The following is a 19,634-nucleotide window of genomic DNA, read 5'->3' as shown; positions in this document are numbered from 1 at the left end:
TCCAAAGGTGCCCAAGTTCAAGGCAGGGTTAGAACAACATCCTGGGCACTGTAAGCCGAAGCTCCAGCTCCTACACAGAGCGGTGAGTCTCCCAGTTCCAGCATCTGAGATGAGTTTATCCTTCCGTGGGCAGCTTACAAAAAAAAACTGAGTAATACCAAATACAATCCCTCAAATTCAAACGGACCAGAGTTCATCAAGTAGGTGCCATATGCTGGGTACTGCTGAGAGTTCTAGACTCCACAGAAAACCAGGACCGCTCAGTGCGAGTCCGTAAGTCGGGATGAAACTTTGGCCTGCCTGAGAAGCCCAGCTTCTTTCAATTCTGCTCTGAGGGAAACTGGCTGGTTCTCAGGTTTGGGGGGGTGTGTGTTAAAACAATTAACATAAGATTCTGTAAAGGGGTGAAATATCTAAGAGCGTTTCTAACGTTCTTGTCCGCCCTGTCACGTATATAACACGTCCGAGGTTCTGAAGGAGTTAATCACATCGCTGCCTGGCCGCCTTACTCGAAGGTAACAAAAATTTTTCTCTACCGGTAGCCGGCCCTATTCAGTACCGTCTAAGCGGGTGTAAACTGCTAACACCACGGCCTGCTGGCTCGGCTTTTGGCTCGGGCCCTGGGCCTGAAGCTGGGCTCTGGGGTGTCAGGGGTGTCCGCTGGCCCGGCCGTGGGGCGGGATTCTGCCTGGTGCGGGATTCTGCCTGGTGCGGAAGGACGAGTGCGGCGCGGCCCCGCTCTCGCCCTGGGATGCCTGTGGTCACATGGAAACGGCAGTGTAGTTAGGTTCGGGCCCATCGACTCCCAACATGGGGAGACAAAATGGCGGTCGTGGGGGTGGAGGGGGAAGGGCGCAGCTACATACGGGTTCCGCGCCCCACTAGAACTACAACTCCCAGAATACTCTGGGACGAAGGCGGGAGGCCGGGGAGAGCGCTGGCGACGCTCGCGATGTCGCGTTTGCCGCGTGCCGCTTCCTCAGCGGAAACTCTCCGGAATACGCTACTTTCTCCGGTCCGCTCCCATGCCCTTACTTGCAATTGACCGTTTGGGAATCGTAGTTTTTCCATTACAGAGTTGACCCTCCTTCGGGCTTTAAAAAACTACACTTCCCGGTACAGCTTCAGCGCCTGCGCACAACGCTGCGGGGTGTACTACGGTTCCCGGCGGGCCCTGCGAAGCGCGCGGCTGCGTGCTTACGTGCTTAGTTGGTCGTGCTGACGTGCAGCGCGACCCAGGCGGGTGCGAGTGGCGCAGTCAGAGCCCGCTGCGGCCCCTGAGGAAGCGAGGAGGCGTTGGTGTCGGCAGAGGCAGACGGACAGGCGAGGCGAGGCGGCGGCTCCAGGCCCCGAGGGACTCAGGAGCTCGAGCAGCGGCAGCACCTCTCCCCCTCGGAGGCAGCGGGCGGAGGCGGCGGCGGCGGCGGCGGGTGAGAGGGTGAGGGAGCGCGCGAGCCGGGTGGGGGAGGGGCGGCGGCCCCGGCGCCAGGCCAAAGCCCGCGGAGAACGGCCTAGGCCGCCGCGCGCACGCGCGCTCGCCGCCCCTAGCTCGCGCGGACGTCCTCGCTCGCCTGCCTCCCCTCCCCCCTTCTCGCGGCTCCTGTCGCGCGCGTGCTCTTATTTTCCTCCCCCTCCCCCATGGCAACGGCGCGCGCCGCCGACTGCACTTGGACTCGCGCGCGTCCTCTGCGAGGAAGAGGGAGCGCGCGACTCGGTTTCTCGCCTCCCCGAGGCGTGCGACCGAGGAGGCCTTCCTGCAGCTGTCCTTTCCGACATTTTCTCGGCGGGAAGGGGGCTGCGGCGGCGGCGATTCTGCCCCCGTATTCTTTCCCCCTCGCCTCTCCCGCTTCTGGCCTACCCGTCCCTCCTGGCGACCTGTGGTCCGGTCCTGAGCCACCGAGACTGCGGGGCGCCGCGCAGCCCCCTCCCCCATCCCTCAAGGCCGAAAATAGGTCTTGGCCGCTCTGCTAATGCAGAGAAGGCCTTGAACTAGATGCCCGGGAGAATGAGACCGTTTGGACTCGTTACTGTCCGCCGTGAAGTGTTAGAGAAAGCGCTAAACCTTTAAAAAAAATTACGCACTAAGCTTAGATGTGTAAAGGCGGTCATGTGCTCCTTTTTTTCTTACACTTTTCATCATCTTCCCAAAAGTTGTGTGAAAGCTGGGGACGAGGCTTTTGGAGCCCTTCCTTAAGAAGAAAAGTCTGGACTTTGTCATTATTTGGCATACAGCTCTTCTAAGCCTTGGTTTCCACTCAAACGCTTATGAAAGATCTCCTGGGTCAAAAAAAAATTGAGAAGTGTTTTGTTGTCTTTCTTCTTAAGTGTGGGAGTCTAGGTTTCTTTTTAAGTTAGTGTTTTAGCTTTCTGGATTCTGTAATGTCCACTCAGCTGTTAAAGTGCCCCAGTGCTGAGCTTGCTGTGCTTATTTAGATCCATTTTCCTGCACACTCCTCTCCCTTTTTGGTGCGATTTCCCCCTCGATATCGTGATACTGAATTTCAAGACTCCCTTCTATTTCGTTATTTTGGCATTGTGATGATTTTCCAACAGAAAAAAAAAACTTGCTTTTTTTTTTGCAGCTTCCTTTTATTTTCTGCTTTTAGCTTGGGTGACTTTTGCATACCCACAGTCCCTGGCCTGCAGCTTATGAATCCCTGTTTTATAAAATTGCCTGGTTTTGGTGACTTGTGTGTGCATTGTTGATATCCTCCGCCCGTTTTTGTTTTTGTTTTTAGTGTTTTGAGCACTGTCTTGGATGCTGTAGTATTTATGTGGGTTTTTTTTTTTAAGCACATTCCCTGAAAGTTTAACCTACTGTGACTTAATACCCTTTGCTTAATGGTTTTCCTTCTCCAAGGAGTGGGAGGATTATTGTGTGAGGTGGTATGGAAGTGTGGGTGAATGGTTATGCTGAAGAATTAATTGCAGGTCAGAAGCATTTTGCAAGGGCAGCAGAAACTAGGTGGGGTATAGAGAACCAAAGGAGACCTAGGTTTAGAGTGGGGAGGATTGGTATTTGAGAAAAAGTGAGGGTTGGAAGATTTCTTGTGTGATAAATATTTCATTTCTTCACACAATTCCATTTGCCTTCCCTAGATTTAGCTTCATCTGTCACTCTTTATTCTAGTTTGGCTATATTTTTAAAAATTTTACTTCTCTGAGTATGCTACAGGAAGTGGGCAGGGATCCAGCCTTAGAGTTTGGGGGTAGGGAGCTCCAAACTGTGCTAGAGTTGGGCTGTCTCCCTTTCATTAAACATTTTCCTAAACTTTGAGAGAGGACTTAAATGTATTTTTCCTATTATTTGTATGATGTTTCTTCTGGAATTTTTAAAAATAAAGCCTTCCCTTTTATCCAGTTCTGTTTTTTTCCCTCTACTTCACTAATCTCTCCACTTTATTCTTTGAGTTCTTCCCTGGGGTTGTTTTCCCTCATACATTTCCCCTGTGAAACTATCTTCGACAGGATGAGTTGGAGAAAGAAATAATAGTATATATAGCAAGAGAAAGTAGTAGAGTATGTGTAGTCAAGAGTTCTGATCAGAAAAATTAGAGTCTGAGGGCTCTTCAGAATCTTGCTGGGGTTGGGATAGATTGAGAGGATAGAATGTGGTGGTAGGCACGTGATAACACGTGAGAGGGTTAAGGCAGGGCTGGAAAACTAGAAAGTGAGATAACAGGACTGTTAGGGAAAGCTGACAGTTTGACTTTAATGAAAGTGAGGTATAAAAAGTGGGAGTTTTCTGAGTACTTATAGGAGAAGGAATGTAGAGAAGGTATGGGGATAGTTGGAACAGAGGAGGCTGGTGTGATGTGTTTAAAGCATTGAGTTGAAAACCAGTACTATTTAAAAGGAGCAAGGTGAGCTGCAAATCACATGAGAAATTCTATTGGGAAGGAATTTGAGGGAATACATATCAGTCAGTATAGTTGATAGGAAATGGCTCCTTGAGAGGCGAAGGCTAAGAGGATAACATCCAAGGTTCATGTGTTTCTGATGTTCATGCTGGTGTTTAGTCTGGTCATGAGGCTGCACAGGACACTTTCGGTTTATCTTAAACAATCAGTCTGCCTGTTTGGATATCTAGGGGCTGTTCAGTTTTTATTCATAATTTAAGGCTATCTTTAGGGTAGCCTGAAATCCATAGGTCAGTTTTTGGAGGAGTCTTTAGACTTGGACTGCAGGCCCTTGGGTGCCACAGATCTTTGGTGTTTGTTCTTCCCTGTTTGGAGGCCTCAGTTAGTCACCAGAGGTTAGGAGTTAGAGTGGTTGGTGAGGATATTGCTTGTGCTTATTGGGGCCAAAGGAGAGTAAGGGACAGTGTGGAGAAACTTGGGAGAAATAGAATCTTTGTCTGGGATGTGAAAGAAAATCTAGGTGCAAGCAGGAATGGCGCTTGCACACTGAGGGAAACGGTTATCTGGTGGAAAGAAAAGTTTGGGAAGGATGAAGAAGGGATTTTGTTAGGAGACCAGGAAGATAATGCAGCTAAAAGAGGTTTAGTGTGGAGATACATATTGAAATAGGGTTGAAGAAGAACAGGGATTTGTGGGTGGTAAGTGGTTAGTTTGGGGCCAGGGGCCTGACCCGTGTCTCCCCGCTCCCCTTCAGGAGCGGTGGTGCCCCCCCCGGGCACGGGGCCATGTACAACGGGATCGGGCTGCCGACGCCCCGGGGCAGCGGCACCAACGGCTACGTCCAGCGCAACCTGTCCCTGGTGCGGGGCCGCCGGGGTGAGCGGCCTGACTACAAGGGAGAGGAGGAACTGCGGCGCCTGGAGGCTGCCCTGGTGAAGCGGCCTAATCCTGACATCCTGGACCACGAGCGCAAGCGGCGCGTGGAGCTGCGATGCCTCGAGCTGGAGGAGATGATGGAAGAGCAGGGGTGAGGGAGGGCTGGGGGAGAGCCAAGCACTGAGTGAGTGCAGAGCTGGGGGTGTTAGGTGGGATATGTAGGGAGCTTAGGGCTGGTTGAAAGAGGCCTGAGAGGAGTTGTAGGAGGGGAGGAGGTAAAGGAGCTAGCAAAGTGAAAGGAGTTAAGGGACAGTTCGAAGTGGGAGATGGAGAAACTGTGTCTAGGACATAAGAGGGAAAGTGAGGGAGTCTGAATTAGTTAGATGGAGGCACACGGGGAAAGAGGGAGGCCACTGAGAAACAAAAATGTGCTTTAAGGGAGAGGTGGGAAAGCAGACCAAGCAAGAGACAAGAGTTAGATAAGTTGAAGCTGATACGTGTTGTCATTGGTAGAGAAAAAGGAAGGTAAATGGATTTAAGGATTGAGGCCTTGGAGAATAGCAAAGGCAGGAAAACAGGGAGGAGTAATACCTGGAAAAGGGGATCATGGGTTGGGTAGGAAAGTGAAATTTTGGAAAAGGAGCACATTCAGGTAGAAAACCTTTTAGAGCAGTGGTTTTCAAACTTCAGCAGTGGTTCCCCTTTTAAACAACGCACATTACTTTGGAATCCCAGGAAATGAAAGATCTGTTCTTGTTGAAGTTGGGGAGGAACACCTGGAACTCTGCCTGCTTAACTTTTCTCTCTTGACCCCTGGAGTGTAGCATGTTTAAAATCCACTGTTCTAGAGGGTGTAGTAAGTGGAGGGATGAAAGATGACAGGAATAGAGCAGGATTTAATAGAAGGGCCCTTTGGGTGACAGTGAATGAAAAATTCTGTGTGTGCATGGAGAGGGAAGGGATCCTGCTGGGAATGAGGGAACTGTAAACGTGGGACTGGGGAAGAGTGTCTAGTCAGACTCTAACCCTGAAGGGATTTATTCTTTAGGTACGAGGAACAGCAAATTCAGGAAAAAGTGGCGACCTTTCGACTCATGTTGCTGGAGAAGGATGTGAACCCTGGGGGCAAGGAGGAGACCCCAGGGCAGAGGCCATCGTGAGTGTTTTCCTCTCTCGATTTTCTCGGGACTCTGTTCTGCTGCTTTTGCTCTCCTCTCCTTTAGACTGTCTCCCTGCTCTCATCTCCGTTTTCCCGTGCCCTGACTACAGTTGTATGAATATGACTCTGCTTTTTACTCTTATCTCCTTCAGACCTTTGACCTTTTCTCCTCTAGGGTAACTGAGACTCACCAGTTGGCAGAATTGAATGAGAAGAAGAATGAGCGACTCCGGGCTGCCTTTGGCATCAGTGATTCCTATGTGGATGGCAGCTCCTTTGATCCTCAGCGTCGTGCTCGAGAAGCTAAACAACCAGCTCCTGAGCCTCCCAAACCGTACAGGTACACAAGACAAAGAAACCAGTGTCAGTTTCTCTTAATTCTAAGCACTAAGTGCTTTTTTTTTTTGGTGGACTATTTCTTCCTAGAATCTTCAGATTTTGTTTTTCTGAAGTTGAAATGTTTAAGAAAATTTGTCTTAGCACCCACCTCTGCCTCTTCATCTTTTTCCAGCCTTGTTCGGGAGTCTAGCAGTTCTCGCTCACCAACCCCAAAGCAAAAGAAGAAGAAAAAGAAGAAAGATAGAGGACGGTAAGTTAGTTGGAAAGTTATTCTAGTAGCCAGAGGACCAATCCTGTCATGTTCTGTCTCTGGAAATAGAATTTTTGTTTCTAGGAAGCAGGAGAGAATTGTCAGAAAATTTGGAGAAGAGGGAGTTACCATTTAAGTCTTAGTCAGGAGAGGTAATGTGTGCAGCTTTAGGAGGGAATGGTTGATTCTGCAGTTCTTTCAATAAGGACTATCGGCAGAATTTTGGATTTTTTTTTTTTCCCCATTTTGAGGTTTGTCGACATAATAGGAGGTACTTAACGCTTCTTGGAGAATAAATAGTTCTGGGCTTAGGTCTGGCATATTGATGCTGTTCGAGTTGTTCTGTGCTTTAGAAGCCTTTTCTTGGGATTGATTATGAGTAAGTGGGCCAGGGAAGGAGCCAAGCTGAATAACTTTGTCTCATCTCATTTTTAGCAGGTCAGAGAGCAGCTCTCCTCGACGAGAGAGGAAGAAGAGCTCTAAGAAGAAGAAGCACAGGTATGAGGTGGGATTATGTGGAGTAATTGGAGAAGTTTGGTAAGTCTAGGCATAGATAGTGGTTTATGTTTTTTTTTTTAATTAATTTATTTTTAAACCAACAGGTCAGAATCTGAATCCAAGAAACGGAAGCATAGGTAAGAGCTCTTTGTGGCGGGGAAACATGGTGGCATGTGGAACCCTGAGCCATTGCTTGATGCCCTTACTTGCTCTCCGGGGGGTTTCTTTTTCTTGAAGTAAAGATCAGTCTGTTCCTTGATTTCCTGCTGTCAGAAACTCTTTCCATTTCACTTTTGATTTTCTTTCTTTAAAAATTACTATTTTAAATAATCTTGCTTTATTTCCCAGGTCTCCTACTCCAAAGAGCAAACGTAAATCTAAGGATAAGAAACGGAAGCGGTGAGTGAATTTGTGAATTAGAGTGGAATTTGCTTAAGGGGTAGTTGAATGCACCTGGGGGATAGGGTAGACTCAGTCATGCCCCTTGCTGGTAAAGGGTTGAGGGCTGGATGAAGGGGATCCAGTACATGTGTGACAGTACCCTGAGCTGTGGTGTGGTCTCCCATCAGGTCTCGAAGTACAACACCAGCCCCCAAGAGCCGGCGGGCCCACCGTTCAACTTCTGCTGACTCTGCTTCCTCTTCCGATACTTCCCGCAGTCGGTAAGGGGTGGTCCAGGAGGAAGGGAGGGAGAGGGACTTGTGGGTTAATCAATTTAATATTTATTGAGCGCCCACGGTGTGCTAGGCGCTGCACAGACCATTCGGAAGACACGGTCCCTGCCCTCTAGGAGCTGACAGGCTAAAGCAACAGGATGGACAGACATATACATTTCCCCTTCTCTTTTTTTTGTTTTTGTTTTTTTTTTGTTTGTTGTTTTAAATTTTGTTATTTTTTGTTCTGTTCTGATGTATATGGACTGCCAGAATAGGGGGGGTGGTGGTTTGTTCGTGGTGTCTGGGGGAGGAAGGAATCCTTACCCCGGCTTCCTTAATCGGGGAAGGCTTCCTGAAGGAGGTGGGCTCCGAGGTGAGTTGTAAATGAAGTGGGTAGGGAATGGACTGGGTGGAGGGTTTGGGGAGGTTTGGGGGAGGTGCAGATAAAGGGGTGATAAAGGGGTAGAGGGAGAACATTTGGGGGAATTGTTGAGAAGAGAAGGAACAAAGTGAACTGGACTTAAATTTCGATGTGAGGGATTTGAATCTTGTGAATGAGAGAAGGCTTTTTGGAAAAGGGTTGTAGTCAGGAAAGGTGGAAGGGAGCTGGGGAGGGGGTTTTCCTGTGCTCCCCTGAACTGATTTCCTTTCTCTCCTCCCATCCTCAATTACCTCCCTCAGGTCTCGAAGTGCTGCAGCTAAAACTCATACAGCTACCTTGACTGGGCGAAGTCCTTCCCCTGCTTCTGGGCGTCAAGGGGAGGGAGATGCCCCTTCCAGGGAACCAGGTACCACCAACACAGGACAGCCTAGTAGCCCAGAGCCTTTTACAAAGCCTAGCAGCCCTTATGAAGACAAAGATAAAGACAAGGAGGTATGTTCCCCAGTTGATGGTTGTTCATTAGGTTGCAGGGTGTGGACTTAGGATAGGTGTTTGAAGTGAAGGAAAGAAGGAAGAGCTGATTAAGAGAAATGAAATCAGTTTTGTTTTCTGCATTCTTCTCTCAGTTATTCATAAAGTTCTTTTTTGCATCTGCAAATCTTTCAGAATTGTGGCTTTCAAATTTAATTGGATATAATAGGTTTTTCATCACTGTTCTGTTTATATGTGTACCTAGGTAGAACTTGAACAAAAAAATTTTTATAAACTGCATTCAACTTTACTGCTTACCATGTCTCTAGTATCTGTTTCATTAAGTGCTGGTTGTGTCTCATTAAAATTTTTCAACTCAACCGTTGCTGCTTACAGTCTGAAAATACTACTTTAGAAAGGTCTTTTCAGTACCTGTTCTTTTATACTTGTTATTCTAATTTAAGCCCTAATCGTGTTTTCTTCCCTCAACTATAACAGTGTATTTTTAATTGTTCTTTGCTAAACTTGTAGCTCTCCTGTCTGTTTCCCATGTTATCCAGAGTTGCTTTTCCAAACTATAAATTGAATCACCTGAGAAACTTAATTTGCTTCTTACCATTCTTGACTTACGTTTAAGGCTTTTGTGAGTTTTTCTTTTTTTATATTTTCCTGTATGTCATCTTCGTTTTTAGAGTCACATAAATCATGTTTTCAAGTCTTTGTTTTTATTTTTTTACTTCAGTAGTTGTTTTTTAAGAGTGAAGTCAGCCATTTGGGGAAATTACTTTGTCTTCATTTTAAAATTTTAAAATAACCTTTTTTCTGCACTCAGCATTATATGGTTATCTTGTGAAATGTAGCACATTCTGTTTTTCTTTAGTCTGTAAAATTCTTGAGATCCGAATCTTCTGTTTCTTCTTTGTGCTCTGTGATCTCTTGTTATTGAATGAAAATGACTGCCTGTGGTGAGGAAAAGGATCAGTTAGTATGATGGGATGTGTGGAGGAAAAGTTTCATTGAAAAGGGTGTTGGGATTTTACAGGGGTGAAGAAGTTTTGGTGCTTACATACCCCTATCCCTACTCTCTTTTCTACTCTTAGAAATCTGCAGTTCGACCTAGTCCCTCTCCGGAAAGGAGCAGCACAGGGCCAGAACCATCTGTTCCCACTCCGCTCCTTGCTGAGCAACATGGCGGCTCCCCACAACCCCATGCAGCTATCCCCTTAAGTCAGGAGCCAGTGAACCCCCCATCTGAGGCTTCCCCTATTCAGGGACATTCACCACCTAAGTCTCCTGAGAAACTTCCCCAGTCTTCTTCAGAGAGCTGCCCACCATCCCCTCAACCTACCAAAGTTTCTCGGCATGCCAGCTCTTCCCCTGAAAGCCCTAAACCCACACCAGCTCCAGGGTCCCGCCGAGAGATTTCTTCTTCTCCTGCATCCAAGAGTCGCTCACATGGCCGAACAAAACGGGATAAGTCACATTCTCATACTCCTTCTCGTAGGGTGGGAAGGTCCCGTAGCCCCACCACCACTAAGAGGGGGAGATCTAGGTCTCGAACCCCTACTAAGAGAGGTCATTCTCGGTCCCGGTCCCCTCAGTGGCGTAGGTCCCGGTCTGCACAGAGGTGGGGACGATCTAGAAGTCCTCAGCGACGTGGCCGCTCTAGGTCTCCTCAGCGACCAGCCTGGTCCAGGAGCAGAAATACCCAGAGAAGAGGCAGGTCTAGATCAGCAAGGCGAGGGAGGTCACACTCTAGATCCCCTGCCACTAGGGGTAGATCTCGGTCTAGAACACCAGCCCGGAGGGGCAGGTCTCGGTCTAGGACACCCGCTAGACGGAGATCACGATCTAGAACACCCACTAGGCGCAGGTCTCGGTCTAGAACACCAGCCCGGAGGGGCAGGTCTCGGTCTAGGACACCTGCTAGGCGCAGATCTAGGACCCGATCACCGGTACGACGGAGGTCTCGTAGTAGATCACCAGCCAGGAGAAGTGGCAGGTCTCGATCTAGAACCCCAGCCAGACGTGGCAGGTCTCGGTCTAGAACCCCAGCCAGACGTGGCAGGTCACGGTCTAGAACCCCGGCCAGACGAAGTGGTCGGTCACCATCTAGAACCCCAGCCAGGAGAGGGAGATCTCGATCTAGGACACCAGCAAGACGAGGACGATCCCGTAGTAGAAGTCTAGTTAGACGGGGAAGATCCCATTCTAGAACACCACAAAGAAGAGGCAGGTCTGGTTCATCATCGGAGCGGAAGAACAAATCTAGAACGTCACAGAGGAGCAGGTCCAACTCAAGCCCAGAAATGAAAAAATCTCGAGTTTCTTCGAGGCGGAGCAGGTCTCTCTCTTCACCAAGGTCCAAACCAAAATCCCGCTTGTCTTTGAGGCGAAGTCTTTCAGGGTCCTCTCCACGCCCTAAACAAAAGTCTCAGACACCAAGGCGCAGTCGCTCTGGGTCATCCCAGCCTAAAGCTAAATCTAGAACACCACTAAGGCGAAGTCGCTCTGGTTCTTCTCCGCCTCCTAATCAGAAATCTAAAACACCATCAAGACAAAGTCATTCCAGTTCATCTCCTCATCCTAAAGTGAAATCTGGAACACCCCTGCAGCAAGGGTCTGTAACAAGTCCTCAGGCAAATGAACAATCTTCAACACCACAAGGACGGAGCCGTTCTGAATCATCGCCTGACCCTGAGGTGAAGTCTAGGACCCCTTTGAGACATAGCTGCTCTGGGTCGTCTCCTAGAGTGAAATCTAGCACACCTCTAAGACGGAGCAGATCTGGATCGTCATCTCCACAACCCAAAGTGAAGGCGAAAACATCACCAATCCAAAGCCAGTCTGGCTCCTCTTCACCAAGTCCTAGTAGAGTAACATCTAAAACACCTCCAAGGCAAAGCAGATCAGAGTCTCCCTGCTCCAAGGTGGAATCTAGATTGTTGCAAAGACACAGCCATTCTAGATCCTCCTCTCCAGATACCAAAGTGAAACCTGGAACACCACTAAGACAGAGTCACTTGGGGTCTACTTCTCCATGCCCCAAAGTGAAGCCCCAGACTCCACCAGGGCATAACCTTCCTGGGTCAAAGTCATTGTGTTCCCAAGAGAAGTCTGAAGATTCACCAGCACAAAGTTGCTCTGGATCCTTCTCCCTCTGTCCAGGAGTAAAGTCTAGCACACCACCTGGAGAGAGCTATTTCAGTTCCTCATCTCTGCAACAGAAAGGACAATCTTCAACTTCACCGGACTCTAGATTGGGTATTTCAAGTCCAGAAATGAGACAGAGTCATTCTGAATCTCCATCTCTGCAGAGCAAATCTCAAACACCTCCTAAGGGTGGCCAGTCCAGGTCCTCATCTCCAATCACTGAGCTGGCACCCAGATCTCCAACAAGACAAGATAGAAGTGAATTGTCAGCAAGTCCTAGGCTGAAATCTGGAATGTCTCCTGAGCAGAGTAGGTCTCAGTCTGACTCTTCCCCATATCCTGCAATGGACTCTAAGTCTCTTCTGGGGCAGAGTAGATTGGAGCCTTCTGAATCTAAAGAGAATGCTGGCTTACTCCTTCAGGAAGATGTTACTGCATCATCTCCAAGACCAAAAGACAAATTGAGTCCTCTTTTGGTGCAGGATAGGCCTGAGTCCTCACCAGTACTCAAAGACACCCCTAGAACACAATCAAGGGAAAGTGGTGGTGTTGGGTCATCTCCAGATACAAGAGACCAAAGTAGTGCTTTAGCTAAGCCAAGCCAAGATGAGGAATTAATGGAGGTGGTAGAGAAATCTGAAGAATCATCAAATCAGGTCCTGCCCCATTTGTCTCCAGAACTTAAAGAAATGGCTAGAAGTAACTTTGAATCATCTCCTGAAATAGAAGAAAGGCCTGCTGTGTCTTTGACTCTTGACCAAAGCCAGTCGCAGGTGGCTTTGGAAGAAGTCCCTGCAGTGGCCTCAACTTGGAGTGGGCCACATTTTTCTCCAGAACGTAAAGAACTGTCTAACTCCCCTCCCAGGGAGAATAGCTTTGGATCACCTTTAGAATTTAAAAACTCAGGTCCTGTTGCAGAAATGAATACTGGATTTTCTCCTGAGGTTAAAGAAGATTTGCATGGACCTTTTCCTAATCAGCTAGAGACAGAACCATCTCTAGACATGAAAGAACAATCAACAAGGTCCTCCAGACACAGCAGTTCTGAGTTATCCCCAGATGCAGTGGAAAAAGCAGGAATGTCCTCAAATCAAAGTGTTTCGTCGCCAGTGCTTGATGCTATACCCAGAACACCCTCAAGGGAAAGAAGTACTTCTGCATCTTCTCCTGAACTGAAAGATGGTTTACCCAGAACCCCCTCAAGGAGAAGCAGGTCTGGGTCTTCCCCAGGCCTTAGAGATGGGTCTGGGACTCCATCAAGGCACAGCTTATCTGGGTCCTCTCCTGGAATGAAAGATATACCTAGAACACCATCCAGGGGAAGAAGTGAATGTGATTCCTCTCCAGAACCAAAGGCTTTGCCTCAGACTCCTAGGCCAAGGAGTCGTTCTCCATCATCCCCAGAACTCAACAACAAGTGTCTTACCCCCCAGAGAGAAAGAAGTGGTTCAGAATCATCAGTTGAACAAAAGACTGTGGTTAGGACTCCTCTTGGGCAGAGACGTCTGTCTGGATCTTCTCAAGAACTTGATGGGAAACCCAGTGCATCCCCTCAGGAGGGAAGTGAATCAGACTCTTCCCCGGATTCTAAAGCTAAGACACGAGTGCCACTTAGACAGAGGAGTCGCTCAGTATCATCTCCAGAGGTTGACAGCAAATCCCGGCCTTCTCCTCAGCATAGTAGGTCTGGCTCATCCCCTGAAGTTAAAGATAAGCCAAGAGCAGCACCCAGGGCACAGAGTGGTTCTGATTCCTCTCCTGAACACAAGGTTCCTGCCCCTCGGGTCCTTCCTAGACGAAGCAGATCTGGTTCATCAAGCAAAGGCAGAGGCCCTTCTCCTGAAGGAAGCAGCAGTTCTGAGTCCTCTCCAGAACACCTTCCCAAATCCAGAACTGCTAGAAGAAGCTCTAGGTTGTCACCAGAGCCCAAGACCAAGTCTCGCACTCCACCTCGCCGTCGCAGCTCTCGATCATCTCCTGAGCTGACTAGGAAGACCAGACTCTCCCGTAGAAGCCGCTCTGCATCGTCCTCACCAGAGACTCGCTCTAGAACTCCCCCAAGACGCCGAAGGAGTCCTTCAGTTTCTTCCCCAGAGCCAGCGGAAAAGTCGAGATCCTCACGCCGGCGCCGTTCAGCTTCATCTCCACGCACAAAGACAACTTCAAGGAGAGGCCGTTCTCCTTCACCAAAGCCTCGAGGGCTCCAGAGGTCCCGTTCCCGCTCAAGGAGGGAGAAAACCAGAACAACCCGACGTCGAGATAGGTCCGGATCTTCTCAGTCAACCTCTCGGAGAAGACAGCGGAGCCGGTCAAGGTCTCGGGTAACTCGGCGCCGTAGGGGAGGCTCTGGTTACCATTCAAGGTCTCCTGCCCGGCAGGAGAGTTCCCGAACCTCCTCTCGACGTCGAAGAGGCCGCTCTCGGACACCCCCAACCAGTCGGAAGCGGTCCCGCTCACGTACATCACCAGCCCCGTGGAAACGCTCCAGGTCTCGGGCCTCTCCAGCCACTCACCGGCGATCAAGGTCCAGAACACCTCTGGTCAGCCGACGTAGGTCCAGGTCTCGGACTTCACCAGTCAGTAGGAGACGATCAAGGTCCAGGACCTCAGTGACAAGAAGAAGATCTCGATCAAGAGCTTCCCCAGTGAGTCGAAGGCGATCCAGGTCCAGAACACCACCAGTAACACGCCGTCGTTCAAGGTCCAGAACACCGACTCGCCGGCGCTCCCGTTCTAGAACTCCACCAGTGACTCGGAGAAGGTCCAGATCTAGGACTCCACCAGTAACCAGGAGGCGATCTCGAAGCAGAACCTCTCCTATCACTCGCAGAAGATCGAGATCTAGAACGTCCCCAGTCACCCGCAGGAGATCAAGATCTCGCACATCTCCAGTAACTCGAAGGCGATCCCGCTCTCGAACCTCTCCAGTGACACGCCGCCGATCTAGGTCCCGAACACCTCCAGCTATTCGGCGCCGCTCTAGGTCTCGAACCCCACTGTTGCCACGCAAGCGTTCACGGAGTCGCTCTCCGCTTGCTATTCGCCGCCATTCTAGATCCCGTACTCCGCGAACAACTCGGGGCAAACGGTCCTTAACAAGATCTCCTCCAGCTATCCGCAGGCGTTCTGCATCTGGAAGTAGTTCTGATCGCTCACGTTCTGCTACTCCTCCAGCAACAAGAAATCATTCTGGTTCTCGAACGCCCCCGGTAGCACTCAATAGCTCCAGAATGAGCTGCTTCAGTCGTCCTAGCATGTCACCAACTCCTCTCGACCGCTGTAGATCACCTGGAATGCTCGAACCCCTCGGCAACTCTAGAACACCCATGTCTGTCCTCCAGCAAGCTGGTGGTTCCATGATGGATGGTCCAGGTCCTCGCATTCCTGATCACCCAAGAACATCTGTGCCAGAAAACCATGCTCAGTCTAGAATTGCACTTGCCCTGACGGCCATCAGTCTTGGCACTGCTCGACCTCCTCCGTCCATGTCTGCAGCTGGCCTTGCTGCAAGAATGTCCCAGGTTCCAGCTCCAGTGCCTCTCATGAGTCTCAGAACAGCCCCAGCTGCCAGCCTTGCCAGCAGGATTCCTGCAGCCTCTGCAGCAGCCATGAACCTGGCCAGTGCCAGAACACCTGCCATCCCAGCAGCAGTGAACCTGGCTGACTCAAGAACACCAGCTGCAGCAGCAGCCATGAACTTGGCCAGCCCCAGAACAGCAGTGGCACCTTCGGCTGTCAACCTCGCTGACCCCCGTACCCCAACAGCCCCAGCTGTGAACCTAGCAGGAGCCAGAACCCCGGCTGCTTTGGCAGCTTTGAGTCTCACGGGCTCTGGCACACCCCCGACAGCTGCAAATTATCCGTCCAGCTCCAGAACACCCCAGGCTCCGGCCCCTGCAAACCTGGTGGGTCCTAGATCTGCACATGCCACAGCACCTGTGAATATTGCCAGCTCCAGAACGCCTCCAGCATTGGCCCCTGCAAACCTCAGTAGTGCTAGAATGGCTCCAGCCTTGTCTGGTGCAAACCTCACCAGCCCCAGGGTGCCTCTCTCTGCCTATGAGCGCATTAGTGGCAGAACCTCACCACCGCTCCTGGACCGAGCCAGGTCTAGAACCCCACCAGGAGGCCCAGGCTCCAGAACTCCACCATCTGCCCCAAGCCAGTCTAGGATGACATCTGACCGGGCTCCCTCCCCTGCTTCTAGAATGGCCCAGGCTTCACAATCTGTTCTTCCTCCAGCTCAGGATCGGCCTAGGTCCCCTGTGCCATCTGCTTTTTCTGACCAATCCCGATCTTTGCTTGCCCAGACCACCCCTGTAGCAGGGTCTCAGTCTCTTTCCTCCGGGACGGTGGCAAAAACCACCTCCTCTGCTGGTGACCACAATGGCATGCTCTCTGGCCCTGTCCCTGGGGTGTCCCACCCAGAGGGTGGGCAACCACCTGCCTCTACGGGGGCCCAGCAGCCTTCTGCAGTGGCTGCCCTGCAGCCAGCAAAGGAGCGGCGGAGTTCGTCATCATCCTCCTCCTCTAGCTCCTCCTCTTCGTCGTCGTCATCGTCTTCGTCATCCTCCTCTTCCTCTGGCTCCAGTTCTAGCGACTCGGAGGGCTCTAGCCTTCCCACTCAACCTGAGGTAGCACTGAAGAGGTGAGGGGACTTTTAGAATTTGTCTACGGGGAAGGTTTAGGGGATGGTTGGTGGGGGTGGGGAGGGAGAAGCCCTATCCAGAGGTCCTTGGCTCTTTGAGGAGGTATGGGGACCCTGACCCTTAAGCTGGGGGTAGAAGAGAATGCTGGGTGGGGGCAGTGGTGGGGGGAGGAGTGGGACAGATAAAAGTCTCAAAAGGTTAATTCTCTAGAGGATAATGATAAGTTTTCCGTCTCTACAGAGGACAGAACTAGAGGAAATGGACTTAATTTTACAGCAGGAGGGATGGCAGTTAGACCTCAAGAGGAACTCCCTGGGCTGGAAGGATCTTCAGAGGTCATCCTATCCCTCTCCCTGCCTCCAGGCAGGACGGCCCCACCCCCAGCCAACCTTCACGCACAGAGGCCTCCCCAAGCTGCGGCTCTCCTCTCCGAGGAAGGAGACCACCCAGCTCGGCTTCCACACCTGAGCCCAGGGGCCTTATTCCTCCATCAGGGACATTCTTGAGGTTTAACCTTGATCCCTTTTGCTGCGGGCCCCAGCCTGTTGCTTGTGTTAGCAGAGGTTGGGTCAGCTGGGGCCACTGCTCTCCAGAGAATGCAATGCGCTCACCAGCTCCCGGCTTGGAGAGTTCCCAGGGCCTTTCTCAGGCACCCCTCCCCCACTGCCGTTCCTCCAGGCCAAGGAAGGTAGGGTTGGGGCTGGGGCAGCTTATCTCCTTGTAACACACTCTTCTCCCACAGGGTCCCTAGCCCCGCCCCAGCCCCAAAGGAGGCTGTTCGAGAAGGACGTCCTCAGGAGCCAACTCCAGCCAAGCGGAAGAGGCGTTCTAGCAGCTCCAGTTCCAGTTCCTCCTCTTCTTCATCATCATCCTCTTCTTCCTCCTCTTCTTCCTCCTCTTCCTCCTCTTCTTCCTCCTCTTCCTCCTCCTCTTCCTCCTCTACTTCTTCCTCCCCTTCCCCTGCTAAGCCTGGTCCTCAGGCCTTGCCCAAACCTGCAAGCCCCAAGAAGCCACCCCCTGGTGAGCGGAGGTGAGTGCTGCCTTGTTTGAGATGGAAGGGGTGGGATGTGACCCTGGGGTGTGAGATCCCTGTTGGGCTGTCTTACGTGGACTGTGGTGTCTGGTTGTATGGGAGAAGTTGGGCTCTTCTCTCCCTGCTACTCCATTGTGCCCTGTTCTGGCAGAGGGCTGTACCATCAAAGTGAGTGCTCAGGCCAGAATTGGGAGTCATAGGTTCCTTCCTCTCCCTACCCCTAACATGCTCCCAGGTTCCAGGGATTCTAGCTTTTAAGTCTCCCTGTTGCTACAGCCAGGCCTCTCTGGTCTGGCCACCATCATCTTCTCCGGACTCTATCCACAGCCTCTTCCCTGTCTCCCTGCCTCCACGCCATTCTCTTCCACACGTAGCCAGAGGGATCTTTCTAAAACGCACATCTGGTTACTCCCTTCACTCCACAAATCCTTCCGGGACGCCCTGTGGCCTGCAGGATAAAGCCCCACCTCTGCGGGAATGGCGTGTGAGGCTCTTCACCAACTGGCCTTGCCTGCCCTGTGTTCTCCTCTCCTGCCCGCCCCCCACACATGCCCTGTGCTCCAGCCACACTCAGCGCCTTGCAGTCTAAGGAGAACCCCATGCCTTTGGACATGCTGTTCCTCCTGCCTGGAATTCCCTTGTCCGCCTGGTGAACTCCTCGTTCTGCAAGACTCCGCTCAAACAGCACCTTCAAGAAGACTACCCTGCCCCTTCCCTGCCCCGCCCTGCCCCATCCCCTCCCCACGTCTCCCTCCCCTGGGTCCCCTGACCCATGTATATCAGTCCTTCGGGGCTGCTTCCCACACACGGGGCCAAGCAAGCCTCCCTTGGCCTGCCATCACCATCAGACTGAGTCCCTCCAAGGGCAGGGACTGTCTTTATCTTTGCCTCCCCCCGCTGCACCCCGTACCCCGCCCGTTCGGGCACTCGGTGGATGGTGTGCGGGCGGATGGGTGAGTGAGCGGACGAAGGTGGGTCTGAGGTTGGCCCCGTGTGGTATGAGGTTTGGTGGTCAGGACCTGGGGTGGTGGTCCTGAGTGCTGGCTGGTGGGTTTGGAAGAGACCGGCACTATGGGGACCTACTCTGATTCCTAGGTCCCGCAGCCCCCGGAAGCCAATAGACTCTCTTCGGGACTCCCGGTCCCTCAGCTACTCACCTGCCGAGCGCCGCGGCTCCTCACCCCAGCCCTCGCTACGAGACCAGCAGAGGTAGGGTAGCCAGTGTGTCTCAGTCTGGCCACCACTGACTAATGAATTTTTGAGGGCCCAATGTGCCAGGGGTTGGTGGTGCCCTGTACATGGACTCATGTCTGTTGTTCACTGCAGCAACAGCGAGCGGGGTTCCCGGAGAGGCCAGCGTGGGGACAGCCGCTCCCCAGGCCACAAGCGCAGGAGGGAGACACCTAGTCCCCGTGCATCTGCCCGGCACCGGTCCTCCAGGTCTGTCTTAGTCACACTCTAGGGTTGGGTTCCCTTCCTAGAGTTCCAGGCTTGCCTCCGCATTGATAACTCGCTTCTGTTTCAGGTCTCCGTGAATCTTTTTGGGGGAAATCCACCACACCCCAAGTTCTGGAGCCACAGGGAGTGCCCCCTTTCACCCCAGCAGAGCCGTGGGAGGGGTCCTTGTCTGCCCACCCCCTCCCTGAACCCTGGCAGCACCTTGTGAGGAGGACTCCCTTCTTTCCCTCCCTCTTCCTTTTTTTGTTTTTGGTTTTTTTTTTTTTTTTGTTCCTGTGAAATGTTACTCTGTGAGTTTTTCCTGGTTCACATGTTTTGGGGGGTTTGGGGTGGGTGGGAATGAGAATGGGAGTTGTGGGAGGGGAGAATACAGCTTGGAACTCCCAGCTCTTGAGTTAGAAAGGGCCTGGGAAACACTGCCCCCCTTTTATCCTCAAGTTTCTGGGGGGGCAAATGAAGGTTTGGGTCTTGGGAACCTGAGTGAGGTATTCCTGGAAGAGGCAGGAGTTGAAATTAGTTGGCCTTTCCTGGCCTCCCAGTAAGTTTGTGGCCCCCTCCCCCCAACTTTTCTTCACGTTTCTTAAAGGCATTTTGGTTTTTTAAAATCTGTACAGCAAGAGCAACTTTTTCTGTCAAATAAAAATGAGAAATGCAGTAACTGGGTCTACAGACTGTTTATTGAGGGAGGAGCCACTTGGGGTGGCTCTAGGCTATGGATCCCCACAGAACCCTCTCCCAAATCGACACTGGCTTTCTAGCTGATAACCAGCATGCTGGGAGGGGACCACTCTGAAGGCTGGCTTGAGGGATAGGATAGCTGGATCCAGAGAGCTTGTCCAGAAGGCCAGCC

General features: G+C 51.3%; 1 protein-coding gene across 12 annotated transcripts; it reads left to right on the top strand.

Annotated features, from left to right (window-relative positions):
- The first annotated feature begins 1,206 nt into the window (after nucleotides 1-1,206).
- On the top strand, nucleotides 1,207-19,438 carry SRRM2 (serine/arginine repetitive matrix 2). Of its 12 annotated transcripts, none has more exons than XM_032460249.1 (15): nucleotides 1,211-1,430; nucleotides 4,615-4,887; nucleotides 5,785-5,892; nucleotides 6,071-6,235; nucleotides 6,407-6,484; nucleotides 6,923-6,982; nucleotides 7,087-7,119; nucleotides 7,331-7,381; nucleotides 7,552-7,644; nucleotides 8,320-8,512; nucleotides 9,592-16,292; nucleotides 17,036-17,323; nucleotides 17,654-18,279; nucleotides 18,422-18,535; nucleotides 18,653-18,680. In XM_032460249.1, exons 2-13 carry the CDS (start codon nucleotides 4,646-4,648, stop codon nucleotides 17,913-17,915), a joined length of 8,274 nt encoding a protein of 2,757 aa, XP_032316140.1. In that variant the 5' UTR covers nucleotides 1,211-1,430; nucleotides 4,615-4,645; the 3' UTR covers nucleotides 17,916-18,279; nucleotides 18,422-18,535; nucleotides 18,653-18,680. The 12 variants fall into 12 exon arrangements, with proteins under 12 accessions (XP_032316150.1, XP_032316140.1, XP_032316142.1 ...); XM_032460251.1 differs by having other exon boundaries at nucleotides 6,920-6,982; nucleotides 17,891-18,279; XM_032460246.1 differs by having other exon boundaries at nucleotides 6,920-6,982.
- The last annotated feature ends 196 nt before the right edge of the window (nucleotides 19,439-19,634 follow it).

Source organism: Camelus ferus, chromosome 18 (assembly GCF_009834535.1).
Source record: "Camelus ferus isolate YT-003-E chromosome 18, BCGSAC_Cfer_1.0, whole genome shotgun sequence".
NCBI classification, from domain to species: Eukaryota; Metazoa; Chordata; class Mammalia; order Artiodactyla; family Camelidae; genus Camelus; species Camelus ferus.
The sequence above is the reverse complement of the archived record's forward strand: the minus strand, read 5'-3'. Positions and strand labels throughout refer to the sequence as shown.